The 22515-nt window shown below is 38.7% G+C and overlaps 1 protein-coding gene across 1 annotated transcript in view; it reads left to right on the top strand.

The window, feature by feature from the left end:
- KCNH7 (potassium voltage-gated channel subfamily H member 7) overlaps positions 1-22515 on the top strand; it is a 340601-nt gene that overhangs the window by 247555 nt on the left and 70531 nt on the right. Inside the window, exons 7-8 of the mRNA XM_083348517.1 lie at positions 501-926; positions 12871-13270. Of these exons, the coding sequence (XP_083204643.1) occupies positions 501-926; positions 12871-13270 (826 nt within the window). The remainder of the gene's footprint in view (positions 1-500; positions 927-12870; positions 13271-22515) is intronic.

Raw genomic sequence — 22515 nt, 5'->3', positions numbered from 1 at the left:
TCCCAAGGGAATTAGGAATTAGCACTGGGAAAGCAGCAGGGGTGGCGACATGAGAAGATCCTTTTGTGGGGCAACTAGCTTTGGGCTGTTTTCGGGAGCCATCTCTGGCCTAGGATTATCCATCCATCTATCACTTCAGAAATGGTTCTGAGGTACAGAGACCAAGTGGTTGTTGGTTTATAGACAGCAGGAGAGTTATACAGAGTGTTCGGTCATTTTTTTTGTCCTTTCCTAGTAATTCTCATTTACTTTCAACCTCAAGAATTTTATTGATGTGTCTCTGTCAAATAGATTCTAGTAATAAATAATAATGACAACAACAATAATAATAATTCTAAAACCACATTGCCCGTTCTAAATTCAGTGCAATTATCTTGCATTGCCTTTTCAGAAATGTTATTCAGAAATAGATGTATTTGTTTCACGGTTTGTTTGTTCAATTTCTACTTTACTCACTGGATTGTTTGGTTGTTGTTTTTCCTTTTCCTTTACTTTCCAAGGTCCTATCTTTGGGAGCTGATGTACTACCAGAATATAAGCTCCAAACGCCTCGCATCAACAAGTTTACGATATTGCACTACAGTCCTTTCAAAGCAGTCTGGGACTGGCTCATTTTACTGCTTGTGATCTACACTGCCATCTTCACCCCTTACTCTGCAGCTTTCCTTCTCAATGACAGCGAAGAACAGAAGAGGCGAGTGTGTGGCTATTCCTGCAATCCCTTGAACATGGTAGACTTAATTGTGGATATTATGTTTATCATTGACATTCTCATAAACTTCCGAACAACATATGTCAACCAGAATGAAGAAGTGGTAAGTGATCCGGCAAGAATAGCAATTCACTACTTCAAAGGCTGGTTCCTGATTGACATGGTTGCTGCAATACCTTTTGACCTGCTGATCTTTGGATCTGGCTCGGATGAGGTAAGCTCAACAAAGCACACAACTTGCTTGATTTTAATGTATGTGTAATCCCATATGTACATGCCCAAGAGCAGATATTATGAAACATTTGCCGACTGCCATAAGAAATGGAAGGCAGCTGTCATCTCAGTTCAGAAATAATCCCAAAGTGTGATTGTTCACCACCTTCCCCATTTTGTTTGCAAGTACAAGGAAGAGAGCTGAATAGTCTAACTTACAACAAATTGTAGTTTCCCATTTTGTCTGAGCTTCACAAACCAGGATATGCACAAAATATATATTTTTTCTCCCACACCAGCAATGTGGAGTATGTATGTGTGTGGTAGTCTGTGCAACTATTATGTGTCTGCATAAAAGTGTCTACTATATGTTGGATGTTGACTGGAGAGATTCAGGTTCAAGTCTCCATCCGTGCCTAACCATGATAAAGAAGTCTGTATTAAAGCACTTGGCCTCAACTCCTCAGTGTGAGGGAAGAAGCAAGTTGATGAAGCAGCCTTGTCCTCTCTGAATGGACACTGCTTTTCTTCAAGGATATGCAAACCTTGGATGATGTGTGTCCCTCCAATGACATTTCAGGCAACACTCCCCACTCCCCCAAGCTACTTCAATACGTAGCATGGTTGCTTGTTCAGCGTAGCACCTACCCATCTTCTGGCTTTGTTGAGCATTGCTAGAGAAGATTGAGACCTCCACCTTCAGGACTCACCAAAAACAAGAAATGCTTGGTCTTCTTCTGGTTTTGGCAAGTAAGAGGTAGGAGAAACCTCAAAACAATATCATATGAAGCCTGGCCCCCCACTTATCATTTCCTGAATTAACTTTTAGAGTATAGACAAAGGTAGGAAAAAGAATCCTTTCTTGTGTTCAGACTTCCTGCATAAGCAACATCCCTAAAGTTAGTTGGTACATCATATGGGTCAGATTCAGCTTAAGAGCCTTGGTGGAGCAGTGGGCTAATGCCTCCTTAAGTAACACCAGCTGCCTGCAATTAGTGCAGGTTCGCATCCCACCAGGCTCAAGGTTGACTCAGCCTTCCATCCTTCCGAGGTAGGTAAAATGAGGACCCAGATTGTTGGGGGCAATAAGCTGACTTTGTAATAATGCCGCTTGGGGTGTGTGTGAAAGCCCTAATAAGCAGGCATATACATAGAATGAAGGCTATTGCTAAGCACATTGATTTGTGCTTTAAATTGTAAGCCGCCCTGAGTCTTCGGATAAGGGTGGGATATAAATAGGAATGAATGAATGAATGAATGAATGAATGAATGAATGAATGAATGAATGAATCAGTCTGGAAAAATCTTCCCTCTTTCCTTGTAGATGCATGTCCAGTTATTGTTAGTTTAGTTTAGTTTAGTTTTATTGATTTTTTATACCGCCCTTCTCCCGAAGGACTCAGGGCGGTGAACAGGGCATATAATAAAAATACAAAAGTACAAAAGTTAAAAAAGAATTAAATTAATGCCCAAAATAAAACAATAAGAATATACAAATAATTAAAACCCTAAATTGACTCCCCATCAGGCCAGGCCAGCTTGTTCAAATAAGTGGGTCTTTAACCCGCGCCGGAAGGAGCGGAGATCCGGTGCCATCCGGAGCTCAACCGGCAATTGATTCCACAGAGCCGGGGCGCCCACAGAGAAGGCCCTCCCCCTGGGGGCCACCAGCCGGCATTCTCTGACTGGAGGCACCCTGAGGAGGCCCTCTCTGTGGAAACGCACAGGGCAGAGGGGAGTTGACGCCGGCAGCAGGTGATGCTGCTGCTGCTACTACTACTACTACTACTACAATTATTGCTACTACTACTATACTACTATTTTTTATTAGCATAGCTCTTCTATTAGTTACTGCATAAGAGTGAACTTTGGTGACTTTCTGAATTACCCCTTTTCAGGGCTACTGCTTATTTTATTTTTATTTTTTTGTTCTTGATCAGCATAATATTTCAGTGATAATTCCCCTATCATGAGAATGATTGTGAATATAGGTCAGCAGTATTATCTCTTACTCTAATTGCAACCTTAGTTATTGAGTCTTTTTTTAATCCCTATTGTCACAAAGTCCTCCTATAATAAAGACCCCTGCTAACAGCTTTGTCAACCAGTCTTTTTATGAAATGGCATTGCTTTCAGAGGTTTCACCAGGAGGTTCTCCAAGGCTCAGAAAGTCTTGACTTCAAGCTGTTTTTAGAAAGGCCACAAGATAATAAGCTGAATGTTACCAGCCACACCACCTGTATAAGTCTGTTTGTGTATCAGCCTACTGAAAAAAAAGTAGATGACTGATTATAATTCTTGGCCTAGTGGTGGGAGGGTCCTGTGGATTCACTTAAAATTGCAGTTTTTGAAATGTTATGCTAGCGTACAACTTAAAAGAATGAGATTTACGGCAAAGATATTAAATAGACATTTCTAGATGATAATGCTTGTTTTCCCTGTGGTTGTGCAATGTCTTTCTGTAAGAATGTATGAATCAGTCTTAATTTGCTCTATCTCAGCTTTTTAGGAATATGCTAATTATTCTATTCTATAATAACCATTTAAAAATGATTTAAAAAGAGACTGGAAAATCACACTCCTAACATTCACAACTTTCCTTAATATATACAGCTTACTACCCAATATCCCCAAACATAGTTTTTTTAAAAAAAAACTGAAGTGCTCCTAATACGTACGTTGGTTAAAAAGTCAGCTATCCTAATATCTACTGGTTTTTTAAAAAAAAAATGGTTTTCCAAATGTATGCTTCATCTTGAAAACAGCTTTCCCACTAAAATTTTCTTTCAAGTCCTTCACTGCTGCCCATCTGTGATTCTGCGAAGTTCATTTTGCTGGAAGATCCCAATTTGTTCACACCGAAATTGCAGACAGATTCCTTTTAGGTCTTTATTTAACAATAAGAAGTCAAATCAGAGATCCCACATAATAATTTTAGGATGCAGATTGCTCTGTCGTAAGTCAGTATCGTCAGCCTCAAGGAGCACAAATGCAATTTTTAAAAAGTAATACAGAGTGGAACATTAAAATGGATGGTTAGTATTAGACGACATGGGAAATAATTTTGAACAAAAATTATGAACCAAGCATGACCCACATGGTAGATATAGCCTGACCCACTTTTTACCTACAAGGAATAGTTTCTAGTTCAGATTAAGTATAAAGCCATATATCTTGGAGTATTTCGAACCTCTTCTAGAACAGGATGGCTAAGAGATATCATAATAAATATAATAATAAATATCAAGTTTATTGCACATAGCTCAGTGAGAACTTTTATTTCCTAATAATTTAGCACGTGGCTGAGTTTGTGGGCTTAGAGACTAAAATAGGTTTAGATTGATTTAGTACTTGCATCGGAGACTGCTAAGGGAATACTCTTGACTATATGTTACGCTGAGAATGAAAGAAAACATAAGGAGTCAAGCTTGACTTGAGAACATATTTATCGAAAAATGTAACAATATTAAATATCCACTACCAAGTAGAAAGGAAAGGGCTACTGTAGCTATTTTCTTGCCCATTTTTTGAGAGTGAAAAGAGCTTTACCCCCTTCGTTTTACATTTTTTTTCTCAGTGACTGCAAGGGATGGAAGTTATATATAGCAATTCCTGAGTTAGTGATTTTTTCCCCCAGAACTAGGAACATGTCAGCAGAATGAGAAGGCTGTGAATCCTAGAGGTCCATGCTTTCTTTGGATTCAATTCCTGACATGCTCACGTAAGATCATGTTTTTTTTTATCAGAAATGGCATTTAAATGATGTGCGCCATTGAAACTTCTGCAGTAATTGGAAGGGGGAATTTTTGAGGTTGGATCTCCCTTTTTACCCTTAGAGTAAAAAACCAAAACTTCCTATGGTGCTTAGGACACTTTCCATCGATCATAAAAAGTACAGCTTTACCCCAATGCAAAACGATAAAAACCAGCTAATTCAAATAGATGACGGGGTGGTGGGGGGAGGAAAGGAAAGCTAACTGGGCACAAGAAAAAGCTCAACAGTTTTAAAAAAAAAGCTTTCTGAGTAAAAAGAAAATGGCTAGACTCTACATTTGTGTGTGTGTTTTTTAAAAAAAATTAGAATGCATTTGTTCAAATGCAAATACTTCAAAAGTAAGTTTTACAATCAGATTAGGGCATTGTCATCTCCTAATATATGCTGCCCTTCAATCTAGCAGCCATCATTATAAATCAAAGGAACACCTTTATTTTGGACAATGAAAGTTGTCCAATTAGTAATTAACACTCCTGAAAGCTTCAGTAATCAGAACTGAGAAGAAGGTGTGTATATATCAGGAGCTGGAATAACTCTCATCAGTCTCCTCCAAGCAGTCATTTTTGTCCTGATTTTGTCTGGGCTCCTGATTAAATCCTTCCTAATACCAAACATGCAGAAGCATTTTCTGCCCTCAGAGAAAGCATGCTCAAAAAAGGGACCCGCACAGTAACAAGCAGTTGTGTTACATATAACGTGTCTTTAGTGAGTTGACCAGCACATATATTGCCATCTATAGTTAGTCCCCGACTTGCCACCACAATTGAGCCCAAAATTTTCATTGCTAAACAAGACGTTAAGAGAATTTTACTCCATTTTAGTACTTCTCTTGACACCGTCGTTAAGTGAATCACTGCTGTTGTTAAGTTGGTAACGCGATTGTTAAGTGAATCTGGCTTCCCCGTTGACTTTGCTTGTCAGAAGGTCACAAAAATCACACCATCCCAGGACCCTGTGGCCGTCATAAATATGAGTTGAGGTTGAAAAGTGTCGGAATTTTAATCATGTGACTGTGGGGGATGCTGCAGCGGTCCTAAATTTGAAAAGCGGTCATAAGTTACTTTTTTCCAGTCCCATTGTAATTTTGAATGGTCACTAAATGAATGGTTGTAAGTCAGGACTACCTGTAGTAGGCAGAAATATCCAGGCAAGCACTTAAAAAGCTCCTGGGGCACTAGATATTAACCAGAAACATGTTCATGGACTCTGTCTAGCTAAGAGGGATCCTTGACTTTTGAGTTAGTTCTTTAACCAACTGACTAACCTACTCTATTATTATTATTATTTTCATTTGTTTATTTAAAAATCACAAAATCTTGGGACTCCTTGTGACTTAATATAAAAAACATTAAAAACAGAAATGCAATTACCCCAGCATATCTTAAACTGAAATAAATAACAATTTGTACGTGCAGATTGCAATGATTTGCACGTGCAAATTGCAGCCCAGAATAGGGGTGCAGGCAAACGACTCGAGGATGACAAGGAGTCCATCTGGAGAGTTGGGAGTGGTTATGGAGTTGGGTCCCTGCTACCAGTGCACTGATCAGCTGTTTAGCAACCTGGCACAGCAACAATAGAAGAAGAGGATGTTAGTAAAATACCTGCTTCGAGTATTGAACACAGTAGGTATGTCATTGCATGTATACATTTAGAGATCTTTTAAACAAAGCCGAGAGATTAGAAATAAAGGAAAATTGTAATAATCCCTGCTAACCCATAAATACAATTAAGTTCTCTGAAAGTTGCACCAGGTTCTTCTGAATTTTAATATTTATAACCTACTATTTAGGCCAGTGGGTTACTGTATAGGTACGATTCAAAAATATAAATATAAAATCTATCTTATGCATGTTGTGCTTATCACAACATCTTTAAAGTAGAAATGATGCATAACATCATTTCTACTTTAAAGATGTTGTGACAAGCACAATATTTCAGTTCTGATAAAAAGAAAATTGTTTAAATTAAAAGGCCCTGCAATTAAAAAAAAGATCTTCATCTGGTCCCCAAAAAACATAAGTCACTGACTTTTCTTGAGGAAGCCTTGCGTGAAAGAGGCAACAGAGAAGGATGCCCACCTTAGTCACGAAAGCCACCTGGGTGACTTTGAGCCAGTCACTCTCTCTCAGCCAAATTCACCTCACGAGGTTGTTGTTGTGGAGAAAATAGAAGGAGTGTGTCAGATATGTTCACCATCTTGAGTTATTTGTCAGGATGGATGGATATTTATCTATATAATGTATTTCTTATTCCTATTGTGTAAGATGAAAACTTGAATGGGGCTTCCAAGGATGAACATAGGAAAGTATTCAAATATCCTGAATCTGTAATCTCTTTTAAACTAACTAGATTTAGAAATCGGGAAACTTTACAGAAATAAGATTAAGTTATCTGACCCACAAAGATGATTTTTATTTCTCCATGACAAGTGTAAAAGAATCCCTTGGGTTAGGTGAAATTTCATTATAAAGCTTTCAAAGAGTATGCATACTTGTTAGCATAAAATGAATTCAAAAGGCCAGAGTTGCAGACCATTTCTTGTGCTGTTATTTATATGAGCATTATAAGGAAACTTTTGATAAACTTCATTACATTGGGGTGAAAATGTTATGTAAGACATTTACCTTCCAAAGAAAGGGAAGAAATACGATTTCCCCCCCCCCTACTTCACTGAAGAAGGGGGAAACAGAACAATGTAATTAAAGAGACATAACATTATTAAGCAAGAAAGGGTCTGCAAAAAGTGGGACCAAATTATTTTAGATGTACTTGGGTTATTAGCAATCACTGATTTCTGTCACAATTCGGGGGGATTTCCTTCCTTCAGTCAGGAGTAACTTTGCTGTAGACCTGGGTTCTAGACCTCTAGGGAAGATCCCTCTTACATGTGACAGAGCCTGTCCAAATTTCAATAAGCAGAATTTTAATCCGGTTTTATTTATATATTACAAGTGCCGTATAAGCCGTGCTCCTTGCAGGTGCATAAATAGTTTTCAGAGGAAGCTCCTTTTCAAAAGACCTTCCTGCCCAGTGTTGATGTAAAGATTAAGACCTATAAGAAGGGGAAAGTTGCCCATTAGCAAGAAGGTAAGCAGGCAGACAGTGAAAGGAGATGTATTTTATTTCTGTTTTTTTAAAAAAAATAACTTTAATCAGTTTTCATAGAACATGAAGATAAAAACTAACAAATATAAATGGTCAGAAAGAGGAATAAATAGAAGGAAAGGAAAAAAAGAAAGGTATGGGATAGTGCAGGAAACAGAAAGTATAAAAAAAATATAAAAAGAAAATGGCTTCCAACTTTTTTTACAAAAGGTAAAAACAACACTTAAATGCAACCCCTCATTTAAAACTCTATTACACAGTACTTGCTGGTAAAATAGAAGCAAGCTTATTGAAGAAAGGGTCAGGATAGGATCGAATATAGACACATCCAGAGCCAATAGCTTGATCTAATAATATATACAAGTGAAAATACTGACAAAACTGATATGCATTTCCAAATAGGTACAGAATAATGTGAAAAAATATATAAATAAATATAAAGGTAAAGGTAAAGTTTCCCCCGCACATGCGTGCTAGTCGTTTCCAACTCTAGGGGCCAGTGCTCATCTCCGTTTCAAAGCCGAAGAGCCAGCGCTTGTCTGAGGACGTCTCTGTGGTCATGTGGCCGGCATGACTAGGCACCAAAGGCTCACGGAACGCTGTTACCTTCCCACCGTAGGGGTCCCTATTTTTCTACTTGCATTTTTATGTGCTTTCGAACTGCTAGGTTGGCAGAAGCTGGGACGAGTAACAGGCACTCACTCTGTTACGTGGCACTCGGGATTCGACCCGCCAGACTGCCGATCTTCTGATCGACAAGCTCAGCATCCTAACCCACTGAGCCACCATGTCCCTATCAATAAATATATCAAGTCTTAATCTACCTATTTTTTCCTCTCTCTCTCACCTCTCTTTCCCTCAGCTTTACTTGTAATTTATAATGGCATCTTCTCCCTCTCATCTCAATAACTCATAGAGGGAACCCTCTCACTATGAATTCTATCCATCGGTGTCCATCTGTGCCATGACAAAGTCTTTTTGGAAGAATCATGCAATTTCATTCAGTCAGAAACTTGTAATGGATTTCTTAGAAGGAATGACTTTGCAGCGAACAAATGCTGGGTGTTTACAGCTTTTGATCCTTATAAAAATTATCTTCTTATTTATACCTTTGTGAAGGATGCTCCCTAATGTATTCCTGTATAGGGTCTAGGACAGTCCTACTCAAAACCACTTATCAGAAAGTCTTCTCAAACTTGAAGGACCGGCCGTCAGTCCCTTACTTTAGAACTATCATAATTTTGAACAGTCACTGAATCAAATGGTATTAATTCAAAGACTACCTATGTTATAAAACAAAATTACTGAATGATGTTTATGTCATATACCAATTATTATTGGTAATTTCACCCATTTTTTGTCTTATAGGAATACTTGGGAAATTTTTGAATATATTTTAGTACATGAGGCTGTCTTTAAGTCAATTTAAATGTCTCTGTTGTTATTGGTACATGTGTCCTTACCCAAAATAAAAACACTTTTACCCAATTCTGGGTAATTTTCTCAGGTTTGGGAAGCCCCGGAGGATAAAAACCTAAATGAAACATAGCAGTATTTTTCAACAGCAGATGCTGACTTCACTTCCTTTTTCTTAATTTGTGGCACTGCCCTGATGTGGCAATAATACAATAAATTGCTGCTGTGGTCTAGCATCTTGCATTGTTGCAGGGAGAAAGTTACAAGACTGGTATAAATAGAACGTGTTATGTTCAAGTTATTTTAAAAGAAGGGAACACTTCTTTCTTATTTCCAAATTATTGCTCCTATGATCTATGTATAAAATGCCCAAAGTTTTAATAAAACATTATAATTGCACTTAGGGGGGGATGAAATGGCTTGTCCCGTTAACACTGTACATGTTTTCAGCTGTTAAATTTTATGTATTATATATGCCATCTTGAAAATAGAAGGGACAGTCATGGGAGGCTACACACATGCAAGACCCCTTTTTAATAGTAAATTTTATTAAAAATTACAACTGTAAAGATAAAAACTAGTGCAGACGAAAACAAGAATAAAAATAGAAGGTGGAGAAAAGAAAAAATAGAAAGATAAAATAGAAAAGAAAGAAAAATTAGAATATAGTAAAGAAAAGCAAAAGAAATATATAAATAAATGACATCCTCCTTCATCACAAGAATAAACAATTTTAGTAACTTATCACCTTCTCTTAAAATATAACAAATATTATCTTCTTCCCATATTCCATCTTTTATTTATAAACAGATTCATAAAGCCTTGTCATTTCAGTCCTGATTTCAGGAAAAAATCCATTTAGGGTTACCAAAGATATGTATTTTAACATTTATCAAATAAACCAAATTTATATCCCTTCCTTTTGCTTTTAATATTCTTGATCTCCAGTCCCTTCAAGTAATGTAATAGAACTTGATTTCTTTTCATTTTTTCTTTTCCCTTCTCATAAAATTCTTCAAAGCTTTAACAAGCCACTTTTGTAAATCCCATATAGGAAAATTATCCAGGTCACTGTCTTGGTTTATCACTTGTATATCCCTTTTAATTATTAAGAATTTAATTCTTAAATAATTTAAGTAAAGTAATTTAATAAGTTTAATTATTAAGACTGTTCTTTTTAAATCCACTTTCAGCTCAGCCCCAATCTTGTCAGATAAAACACGTTCCTCTTCTGTAATGTCTTTTAAACACTGTCTATCTGTAAAGCGAGACACTCTTAAAATTAACTACTGGGACTATTATTCAAATACATTCTTCAGTATTAAAATATTAAAATACTTTGCTTCATTTTGTATTAGTAAGTCAAATTTAAGTGTTGTTCTCCATTAATGTAATCTTTCATTCCTTCTGGTTCCCTCAAATTTCCAACTTTCAATGTCTCAACCTATCATGCTTTTTTTCAGAATAATTCAAAACAAAAGCATTTTCTCATGGGAAGTCTTCTTAACATAAATTCTAAAATCTTATTTCAAATCCCTCTGGACTCTTAGTCAATTTGTAACTTTCCAAAATCAAAGTTGTTCTAATCACCTGTTTTCTGCTTATTTTAAAAATATATATTTTTAAATCAAAACTGTATTTAAAACACTTTTCACTAAAGATTGAATGAAATTCAGCCAGTTTTCATATTTGTTGATCCAAGAGTTCCTTGGATCAACAGCAACAAAAAAAACAATTAATAGGCAATTTTCAAGAGTGATTTAAAAAGAAAATATGTGGATCCTGTGTCCAATGGTTTGAGAAAGATGGCTTTTTTTCCTGGTCTCCCAGAACTCTGAACCCACTGGAGACTGTTGTTTTGTGGTCTCCTCGCAAGGATCAACTGTCTGGAGCAATTGTGGGTGATCTCAAGTCTTCTCCTTGTTTGGAGAGCAATAATGAGCTGGTCAACTTTCTTCCCAATGAGTCATTGCACAGCTGCAAGAGACTGAGGGATAATCCCCTTTATGTTCCATGGGACTTTATTTGTTTGTTCCCAAGAGAAGGCAAGCAGTCTGGGGAGTTTCTTGTATGACCGGTAAAATACAATAAAGTAGTCAACTTTAACCCTTCACACATAAATTTGCACCTGACAGTCAATGACCCAAGTTACTGAGCTAGCTTCATGCCTAAGATGGGACTAGAACTCACAATCTCCTAGTTTCTGGCCTAATGCTATAACCACTTCACCAAACTTGCTCTCCATTCAATTATAATTCCCCATTCAATTCCATTTCTCTAAAAGATCTTGAAGCTTATAAGAAAAAGATTGTCACTCAATAATATAGAAATATGTCTGCAAGCAAATAAAGTGAGGGGGTCTCCCCACATAAACCACTCAAGGGAAAGGCAGGATGTACATTTAAAGTAGTCGTTGTTATAGTAGTAGCAGTAGTTGTAGTAGTAGTAGTAGTAGTAATAGTAATAGTAATGCAGAAAATTCCAATTCAATCCCTGGCATTTCAAGAAATGACTGGAAAGATTTGTAATAGACAAACCTTCCAACCATTACAGACGTTATTCAGTCAAATGTCTGGCTCAGGATAAGAGAGCTTCAGATATACCTATTCACATGGATTCTACCTTAAATGCCTCTAAGCCCCAAAACATGGGTTTCATTTAGAAATTAAATCCAATTCAGTGGTTCTTAGGAGAGAGGCAATTTAAATCCGAGCCTAAAGTATGTGCTCCAGATTTACAACTGTTTACTCTGCACCAAATATACTATTTACTATATACCATTTATTTTGACTCATTTTCATCAGTGAAAACGGCAGTTATTTTATTGCAGTTATTATATTGTAAACAATAGATTATAATGGGTCAGTTACTATGGTTAATTCTCTGGACTGCTTTGAGCGTTTTTTTAAGTCTACACTATGGCTGGAGATAATGCTCTGTAGATGATGCAGGTCTCTGAAAAAGAGTGTTCCATAGAGCAGAGAAAATTATGGAGAAGGCACCCTTCCTAGGTCCAAGTATTTGATAACAAGTAGAAAAAGGAGGGAAAGGGACCCGCAGAGGTCAGTGATGCCATTGGCTAACATGTCCATGAAGTATGTGCTGCATTGTGGTCTAAAGATGCATGATGCAACTCCCACGTTAGGCTTGGGTCTAACCATTTCTTAGATCTTTTAAGAAATCTAATGCATGCTGGCTTTGTACTGTATGAAAGAAGCAGTAATTCTAATAAATGAAAGACATGTGTAATTCTGTACCAGAGTAAAATTCAATGTATTTACTGAGGGGTTTTTTGTTGGTAAGTTAATCGTGAAACTGCAGACTAAAGTGCATGGAGATTGCCTTAAAGAGTTCCTAAGAACTTAAATCAGGGGTCTTCAAACCTGGCCCTTTTATGACTTGTGGACTTCAACTCCCAAAATTCCTCAGCCAGCGTGAGGAATTCTGGGAGTTGGAGTCCACAAGTCATAAAAGGGCCAGGTTTGAAGACCCCTGACTTAAATCTTCTAAGTAGGCATCATACTTCACAAGACCTACAAAGGCACCCTTTGATATGAGACCATACTTACTGTTTTTCTTATTCTCCTCTTTGCATCTAAGCACTTTAAACCATGCCTAATATGCACTGTGGCTTCTGTTTCTGCAGACAACAACCCTCATTGGCCTTCTGAAGACAGCCCGTCTATTGCGTTTAGTGAGGGTTGCTCGAAAACTGGACAGATACTCGGAGTATGGTGCGGCTGTCTTGATGTTACTGATGTGCATCTTTGCACTCATTGCTCACTGGCTGGCTTGCATTTGGTATGCCATCGGGAATGTTGAAAGGCATTACTTGTCTCGCAAAATTGGCTGGTTGGACTCCCTCGGACAGCAGCTGGGAAAACATTACAATCGGAGTGATGGCAGCTCAGGACCATCCATCAAAGACAAATATGTCACCGCACTTTATTTTACCTTCAGCAGCCTGACCAGTGTAGGATTTGGAAATGTGTCTCCAAATACCAACTCAGAGAAAATCTTTTCTATTTGCGTCATGCTGATTGGCTGTAAGTAAGCAGCTTTTTTTTTTTTGCATTTTTTACTCCCTCCCTAATTTACTAATGAATTTCTGAACTGTTCGGCTTGTTAAATACTCAAAACCTTCAAATGATTGGAAAAAAAAATGTGTTTGCAAAGTGAAGACCGGGCAATATTTCTGTAGGGCGTGCATTTTAAAAATATTTTTTCACGCAGAAGTTTTTGCCAGTGTTCATTTCAAACTTCACCTTCCAAAATTCTCTAGTTCCGGAGAACATCTCAACATCCATAATTCGGGATGTTTTTCGTTCTGAGGTTTCACAGAAATTAGAATTTGTTCTGACAGCTCCTGTCAGTAGCCTATTCTTTTTTTATAGAAAATTTTATGAATTTAATACTAGTTATTTATGCACTCCATGGACTAATGAGCTTGAAGGTCCAGGGTAGGGTTGGTTTACAACACAGGTGTCAAACTCGAGGACATCATGTGACATATCATGTCATATCATAATGTGTTTTTTTTTCCCTTTGCGAAGCTGGGGTGGGCCTGGCCTGCATGTGACACATCCGGCCCACGGGCCACCAGTTTGACACCCCTGGTTTATAACATGAAAATAGAAGGCTTGCGTTATAACATATGAAATTAGTTTGCTATTGCTTTAAAAAAGATTACTGCTTAAAGAATATTTCATAAGAATTGATTGCAATCACTTTGCTATTAGAAATGCAACTTTGGAATGTTAATTCATATAGTTTAGACCTATCCTTTTATTGATTCGTGTTCTCTAAATTGATCATTGTATATTAAAGAAGGATAGTTCTTCTTGGCTGTATCCCTTGTATTTGTAATCTACTGAGATGAAGGATTTTGGATTTTTCAAAGGGAAAAAATAATACAGGATGCATTTGCCTAATTACAAATAATCACAAACTTGCATGCCTTAAACCAGGAATCAGCACCTCCAGCAGAATTTGTATTCCAGATAAGATTCAGTAGCACATTTCCTTTTAAAAACGGTCTACAGGTTATTTATAGTACCTCTTAAGGAACTGTTCACACTTAGAATCCTTTTAAAAGTCAACTTGCAATCTTGTAGCACAATGTGAAATGTATAGACCCTATTCATCTTTGTATAGTTCAGTTTAATTTAGTGGTTATTTGGTTGGCTTTATTATTATTAGTGAGAGAGCCAATTTGGTGTAGTGGTGAAGGCATCAGGCTAGAAAGGAGGAGAGTGTGAATTCTAGTCCCACACTGAGCACAAAGCCAGTTGCATAATCTTGGGCCAGTCACTCTCTCTAAGCCCTAGGAAGGAAGCAGTGGCAAACAACTTCTCAAAACCCTTGCCAAGAAAACTGTAAGGACTTGTATAAACAGTCTCTGAAAATTAGACACAACTGAATAGAAGAAAATAAATTAGTAGTAGTAGTATCATCAACAACAACTATACAAAAGGATCCCAGAGTGATGTACAGAAACACAATTAAAATTCCAAAACATATCTGTACAATAAAGAGGCAGAGGAAGAAACAAAACCTAAAGTCATTGTACATTTATTCATGGAAAACCTGTGCAATAAGGTAAGACTTGAACAAGCATGCTAAACATATAATAGAAGGTGCTTCACAGAGAATGGGCAGATAGTGCCACAGGGCAGATAGTGCCACAGGAAATAACACACTGATGAGCACAAGCCCCATTCTTGGCACACACTGCAAAACCTTCTATTACTCCAGGTGTGTAAGTTGTGAGTTGGTAACAAAACAGTTGTACTAGTATGATACAGACATGCATTGCACATGATCACCTGTTTTGCTGTGGCATTAAGTTGTTTTTTTTAATCCCATTTATATCCCGCCCTTCTCCGAAGACTCAGGGCGGCTTACAATCTAAAGCACAAATCAATGTGCTTAGCAGTAGCCTTCATTCTATGTATATGCCTGCTTATTAGGGCTTTCACACACACCCCCAAGCGGCATTATTACAAAGTCAGCTTAATTGCCCCCAACAATCTGGGTCCTCATTTTACCTACCTCGGAAGGATGGAAGGCTGAGTCAACCTTGAGCCTGGTGGGATGCGAACCTGCACTAATTGCAGGCAGCTGGTGTTACTTAAGGAGGCATTAGCCCATTGCTCCACCAAGGCTGCCTGCAAGTTAACTTAATCCTTGGGTCCTTAGTTTAAACATTCAGTGATTATTAAATGTGTAAACAGCTTTCTCTTGGAATAGCTCGCCTTTGGTAATTAACAAAAGCTTGGAAGAGTTCTTGAGGCAATTTGATTGAGACCTTGGTCACAATCTGGAGCGGGCATATGATGAGGACCTTAGCTTATTGTTCCTAGGTGGCTGCTCCTTGTGTGTTGATCTTGAGGTCCTCACTGGATTTCTGATGTACTTCAGGAGATGATAGGCTAGAAGAGTGCCATCGAAAGAAATAAATCTAACCAAAAAAATAGTAAAAGCCCCTATTAGGGATTACAAATTGGCAATAACAGCAGTAAAAGATAGCTATTTTTCTACTCTTATCACATCCACAAATAGCTATCCAGCAGCACTTTTTTAAAGTGGCTTATTCCTTGCTAGGAAGAGAAATGCCACAGAGTCATTTGTATATTTACTGCAAGGAATATTCCAGGCATCTGGTGCCTAAAATAACTCAAATCCACTCCACCTGGAAATTGGACTCCACCTGGGAAATCTGTTGAGATGATTAAAACAAGATGTTTGTGTGCTTACTGGGGTGAGTTTGAACCTATAACTCAAGGGGAAGTGGACAAGGTACTTGGGACTGCTGACCTGCCCCCTATTTACATGTCAGCCCTGGCTGATGAAGGATGTCCAGAAGTTCATGTGTGGTTAGGTCCATGCCATATTATCTGCTTGAGGAATGGAAGGTCTCACCTGCTTTGAAAGGGCATTTGTGTACCTCCTCAAGAAGCTATCATTGGATCCAAACATTCTTCCTAGACAATTTTCCCACAATCTCCCCTTTGGGGGAAAGTTGTTGAGAAGATAGTCAGGCTACAATTTCAGAGGGCCCTGGAGAAAACAGATTATCTAGACTAGGGGTAGGCAACCTTGGCTCTTTTATGACTCGTGGACTTCAATTCCCAGAATTCTGAGAGTTGAAGTCCACGAGTCATAAAAGAGCCAAGGTTGCCTACCCCTGATTTCTAGACCCTTTCCAGTCAAGTTTCAGACTGAAACTTAGCATTAGTTGTGCTTGTTGGTGATCTCTGGTGGAACTGCAGTGATGATAGTACATTCATTTTGATTCTCTTTGATCTCTCAATACCATCAAACATGGCATCCTTCAGGACAACCAACAGAGTTCAGGAGTTGGGGACATAGTATTGTGATGGTTCACTTCCTTCCTCTGTGGTCAGAAATTATTAAGAATAATATGTAAAAGCAATGGTAATAACAATAACGTTCAATAAGAAATAACTATCATTATAAAAGTATTAACCAACCAAATAATTAAACTTCCAATGACATAAATACAAATCAATATAAAATTAGTATAAAATATGCAGAATAACCTCTGCCCCTTGTCTTTTCTTAAAACTTTTCAAGATTTCAGCTTTAAACAATTTACCCAATGAATTTAACCTATTCATTATTTTTTTATAAGACCCCATGCAGGAAAGTAGGACCATTCCTCTGCACTGACATTCCTGAGTCTTTAAGGAGTTCTTTGTGTATGGCTCAGATATGTGCAGTGTATTAAAAAATTCCTACTCTGCAAAAGTTTATGCTAACTAGGTCTATCTTGGGCATGGCAAGGAGACCTACTTTACAAAGGGTATCTTCCATCTGTGCCATCCTCCTTTTGAAGTGTTGTTCAAACAAAGAAAGAAAAAAAACAGCTTGAAGTTACCCATTAAGAGTAAGAGTTACATAGCAACACTTAGGTCACCTTGTCCTAAGTCTTCCCAAGAGGGAAGTATTTCATTTCTACTGAAACTCTTGTCATTATTTCTGTTTTGGCTTTCATACATACAGTATCTACAGTAGGCTATAACTTCCAACCAACCTTGGCTGATCTCAATAAGCTAAGCTGGTTAGAATCAGATACGGGAACATCAGGAAATGACAGAGCAATAGGCTGGAAGGCAATAGCAAATCAGGTCTCTAAATACTTGGAAAGAAAATCTCATGGATGGGTCTACATCAGGGGTGTCAAACTCTCAACGTCATGTGAGATGTCGCGACATATCACAACTTTTTTTCCATTGCCGGCAATGGGGTGGGCGCAATTTCGGCATGATGCATCCATCCCGCAGGCCGGCAGTTTGACACCCCTGGTCTACATAGTCACCGGGAGAGAAATTCAAAATGAGGGAATCAGTGTGGTGTAGCGGTTAAGATGTTGAACTAGGATTTAGGGCTTCTCTGCACTGCGGCCTTCAATTCCTTATCTTCCATGTAAATTAGCTGAGAAATGAAGTTAATAGAAAGTCTTTGTGGATTCGGGTCCCTTCCTCCCATTTGGCCACAGGGCTGGTCAGGTATTCTGCCCAGAGTACAGTTACCAGAGCCCCTGCTTCTCCTCCTCTCCCTCTCCCCTCCAAACCAGGGAAGTAGCATTACTTGCTTTCCCTTCTGTGGGCAAGCATTTTGCGTACTGGTGCAGAAAGAAAAGAGGATCCAACATTCTTTACGGTCCTTCCCACCAGTGGAGCGAGAAGGAAAAATGTGGAAGAACTCTTGCCAATCTTATCCACTTTCTGAACTGTTCCTCCCCTGAACGTAAAATCCCAAAATTCCATCCTTTCGTAGCAGATAAGCCACCAGCCGAGTAGGAAGTGCCTGGCCAAGCAAAAACTGAGGGAGTTGAGGGATGCCCAAGAGAGCACACGGTAGCCAGTTGAAACAAGGGCATTTGTGGAAGGTGGAAGGAAAGGCATAATGGGGACCTGCAAAGGCATCTTTGCACCAGTGGAGAGAGAAAAACACTACTTTGGAGGCAGAGCAAGAAGACATAATGATTACCTTCCCAGCAACCCAGGAACAGGCTGAGGATGACATCATTCAATCCTCCCCTTCCAAAATGGTAGGTGGCAGCCCTTGCTCTGGGGCAAGCAGCCCTGGGAAGAATCAGATTCACATCCACTCTTAACCATGAAAACTCTCTCGCTGACTTTAAGCTAGTCCTGTCCTCTCAACCCAACCTACTTCAGACTATCATGTAGACACAAAATGAAGAGTGCTGCCCTGTAACCTTCTAATGCTCTGTGTTGCCACATCTAGTTTTTACTTCTGGCTTTCTTTCCCTTATCTATCTGATCCATTCCATTCCTTTAGCTTGACCTTCCCTTGCTCGATGATCCTTAATCATCTAGCTTTTTCTTTCTAGCGCATTTCTCCTTCTCCTCCTCCTCCTCCTCCTTCTCTTCCTCCTCCTCCTATTACAACTACTACTACCAAAATCCAACCAAACTCATTCAGTGCTTGGCAATAGCAAGCTTTTCTCTTGGGTGGAGCCCTTCTTAAACTAGGAAAGAAAAAGGAAGCGAAAGTAAATAGGTGGCCGTTCTTGGCACTGCAGCCATCCATCAACATGGATCCTATTAGGAAGGCAAGAACTCATTAAATAAAACTGTTTTTCTTTGTAAAATGTCTTGCCATATCCCTAAAGGACGAGGAAGGGAGAAATTGTAAAGCAGGATTTTCTTATATTATTTTAAACCGTTTAAGCATGTACTTGAGAAAACTCAACTGGTAAGATCTGATACCATCAGCTGGCTTTGTGATATTAGTACGACAAGGAGTAAGGAAAGCATTTGATTTTTTTTAAAAAAAACAACAACAACGTGAAATACTAGGGTAAAAAATGTAAAAGTAGAACTCTGGGGCAGTAAGCAATTCACTGTCACAGGGGATGCAGACCACAAGACTTTTTTTTTCGGGAAACCTATTTGAAAAACGTGCAAAATGTTTTTGCTTGGGGACAGTAGTTCATTCGCTTCAAGAATCCCTGAAAGAGGTACATGAAGATTGAGAGTCAGTAATCTGAGTCTCAAAAACTTTAAAGAGGACACACTATTACGGTGCTACATGTAATTCTCCTTTAGTTCCTCTGGGTATCACCCCTGCTCTATTGGAAAGATGTCAGGGAAAAGTAGGGCAGGCTTGGTCTGCTTGACATGTAGTCGAAGACAGCTTGTGGCCTATCTTTGACTTTTTAATTTTTCTAAATTCCAAGCACTACAGATATTGAAGGGGAAAGTGTGTATCTGTGAGTAGCTGATTAAGGAACTGGTTTTTTTTTCTGCTTAAATCATCCGTATTCATAAACCCTTTCAGCACCTTTAATCCATCAAGCACTGTTAGATAAAGCCTCTTTGTGAATGTCCCTTGTCAAGACAGGACAAGTAATTGTGTGGTTATGTCCCACCACATACTCATAAGAATGAAAAATTGCAACCATGTCTTCTAAGTTGCTGTTTACTTAGTGACAAAGAACAAAGTTTTTCCTTATTAAACCCACGCAAAACTCTTTCTGGAAAACCCTTCTCAAAAGAGTTGTGCGCAAAAGTACAAGTGAATGCACAAAAATTGGCAAAACGAAAAACTTACCCCAGATTTCTTTCGCCAACCCTAATAGTCTATACTGTATGCAGAATAAGTTAATTATCAGCTAACTTTATTAGTTAATTCCTTGTTTCCAATTTATATTGAGGAAGAGAAAAGACATCCATGTAGATAATTGTGAGACGCTGTCTTCATTACTGATAAAATTACACAGAAGTTATAGCTAAGAATTAGATGCCTACCAATTACATAGAATTTGTATCAATTCTGTAATTCCATAGAATAAATTTTGAGTTATCCCTGTTTATGTAAGGCTACTCCGTTTCTTCTGAGGGATTCTTGCCCACAGTAGTATACCTGATGGTCATCTGAATTAAATTCACCCATTCCTGTCCATTTTAGTTCGCTGATTCCTAAGATGTCGATGTTCAGTCTTGTCATCTCTTGTTTGGCCACCTCCAGCTTTCCTTGATTCATTGATCTTACATTCCAGGTTCCTATGGAGAAAAAATCTTTACAGCATCAGACTTTCCTTTCACCACCAGACACATCCACAGCTGAGCGTCCTTTCGGCTTTGGCCCAGTCGCTTCATTCTTTCTGGCGCTACTAGTACTAGCCCTCTGCTCTTCCCCAGTAGCATATTGGACGCCTTCCGACCTGAGGGGCTCATCTTCCAGCGTCATATCGTTTTGCCTTTTGGTACTGTCCATAGGGTTTTCATGGCAAAGATACTGGAGTGGGTTGCCATTTCCTTCTCCAGTGGATCACGTTTTGTCAGAACTCTCTGCTATGACCTTTCCGTCTTGGGTGGCCCTGCACGGCATAGCTCATAGCTTCATTGAATTACGCAAGCCCCTTCGCCACGACAAGGCAGTAATCCATGAAGGGGTAAAAATATTTAAGTCTACCTTATTAGAAGCTGGGATGAAATGGAACTGTAATTTAGAAAGATCAACTTATTAAACATATGGACTAAAACATTAATGATGCCATAGCCAGTGTAGGTGCTTCCAGATCAGGCACTTTTTTTCAGTCACCTGATCTGATTCATGAAATTTCTCCCTCTTGTAACTCTTTTTTTCAATCACCGTGCAATATTTGTTAAAATTTGCCCAGGAGGGGAAAAAAATGAATAGCTACATTACAGTATGTATTTTGACTGGTAGTTTCAAAGGCCCTCCATCTGAAAGTAGCTCTTGATGATCAAAGGGGAGTTAGGAATCTGCCCAAAATTGGAACTCTCAGTGGATCATTCTCCATACCACAAGGTTAAGGTGTGGGTTTAAGTCTTGAAGTGTAATTATCAGATGCAGAAGATAGATCCTGTAAGTTCAGAACATGATGTCTTATATTGTCCAAAGAAGCAATAAAGTGGCAGTAGGCCATTCTGAGTAATATGATAACTGTAACTCAAGGTAAAGCTCAGGGGAAACAGGATGTTTTCTGGATCACACCAAGGTCCATTTAATCTAATATCATGTTTCCAAAAGTGACTAGCTAGATTTATAGGGGCAGTTCATAGTCAGGATACGAAACAGTTGGGTTTCATATCTGTATTTGCCCTTTTCCATAGCAAAAGGTATTCCAATAATATGTGTGTTTTTATGTAGTTTAATGCAAACTCTATTTGCAATTCCATAGTTCCATAAGCTAGGATTAAATCAACATATTGCTTCAATAAACACTTGTTTATATATTTTTCACTAAATCTCCTGATAATCAGTTTGATTGTCTGTCTCTCAAATGCTAGCAATATGACAAGAGAAAAGCTCTCAATCCACCATCGTCACACCATTTTATTGGTCTTAACTCCGTTTATGAACATGCCCATTTATGAGAATTGGCAGGTGGACTCTGTTATGTCAGACTTCACGTTAGGCATAGCAATAAATTCCACCTCTCCAGAAACTCAGGCCTTCATTCAGTAACTAGCTAACAACAGAAGCTTCATAGGTGAAATGCAACTAATTAAGCTGTTGTATTACAGACAAGAAAGACTAGTCAGAAAAGTGTCTCTAGCGTTGTTGGGAATTTCAGTTCAGCAAGAGTCCCTTTTAGAGAATGTGGTTCTAAGCATATGCAAGTCACTAAGTAACACAAGATCCCATTAAGAAAGTTGCTGTTCCCGGAGAGCCTGTTTGACGTAGTGGTGAAAGCACCAGGCTAAGCACTTGTGACTTCTAGTTCTGCCTTAGACACAAAGCAGTAGGCAAACCTTGGACCAGTCAGTCTCCACCTAGGAAGAAGGCAAGGACACATCGCTTCTGAAATCTTGCCAAGAAAACTACAGGGACTAGTCCAGGTATTCACCAAGAAACAAAACTGACTCCTCCACAAAAAAAGAGTTGCTGTTCCTACTGCTAACTTGGTTGCTTGAGCAGGGAGCTGGCCTAGAAGACCTCCAAGGTCCCTTCCAGCTCTATTCTATTCTATTCTATTCTATTCTATTCTATTCTATTCTATTCTATTCTATTCTATTCTATTCTATTCTCTGTGTGGATGCAGGCCTGGGCCTCCAAGGCCTAGAATGAACTTCCAGAAGTGTGTTCATATCACTTCCTTTGGGCTGTTTTACGCCTGGGAGGCCTCCTCCAGGCCTCCGAGGCCTAGAACAGACTTCCAGAAGTGACATCAACGCATTTCTGGCAGGCGGTTCTATGCCTGGGAAATCTCCTCCAGGCCTCCGGGCCTAGAATGGACTTCCAGAAGCAGCATGGGTTCAGCCGGTTCTCC

Source organism: Vipera ursinii (genome assembly GCF_947247035.1).
Source record: "Vipera ursinii genome assembly, chromosome: 1".
Lineage (NCBI taxonomy): Eukaryota > Metazoa > Chordata > Lepidosauria > Squamata > Viperidae > Vipera > Vipera ursinii.
This window is presented reverse-complemented; position numbering and strand designations above follow the sequence as displayed.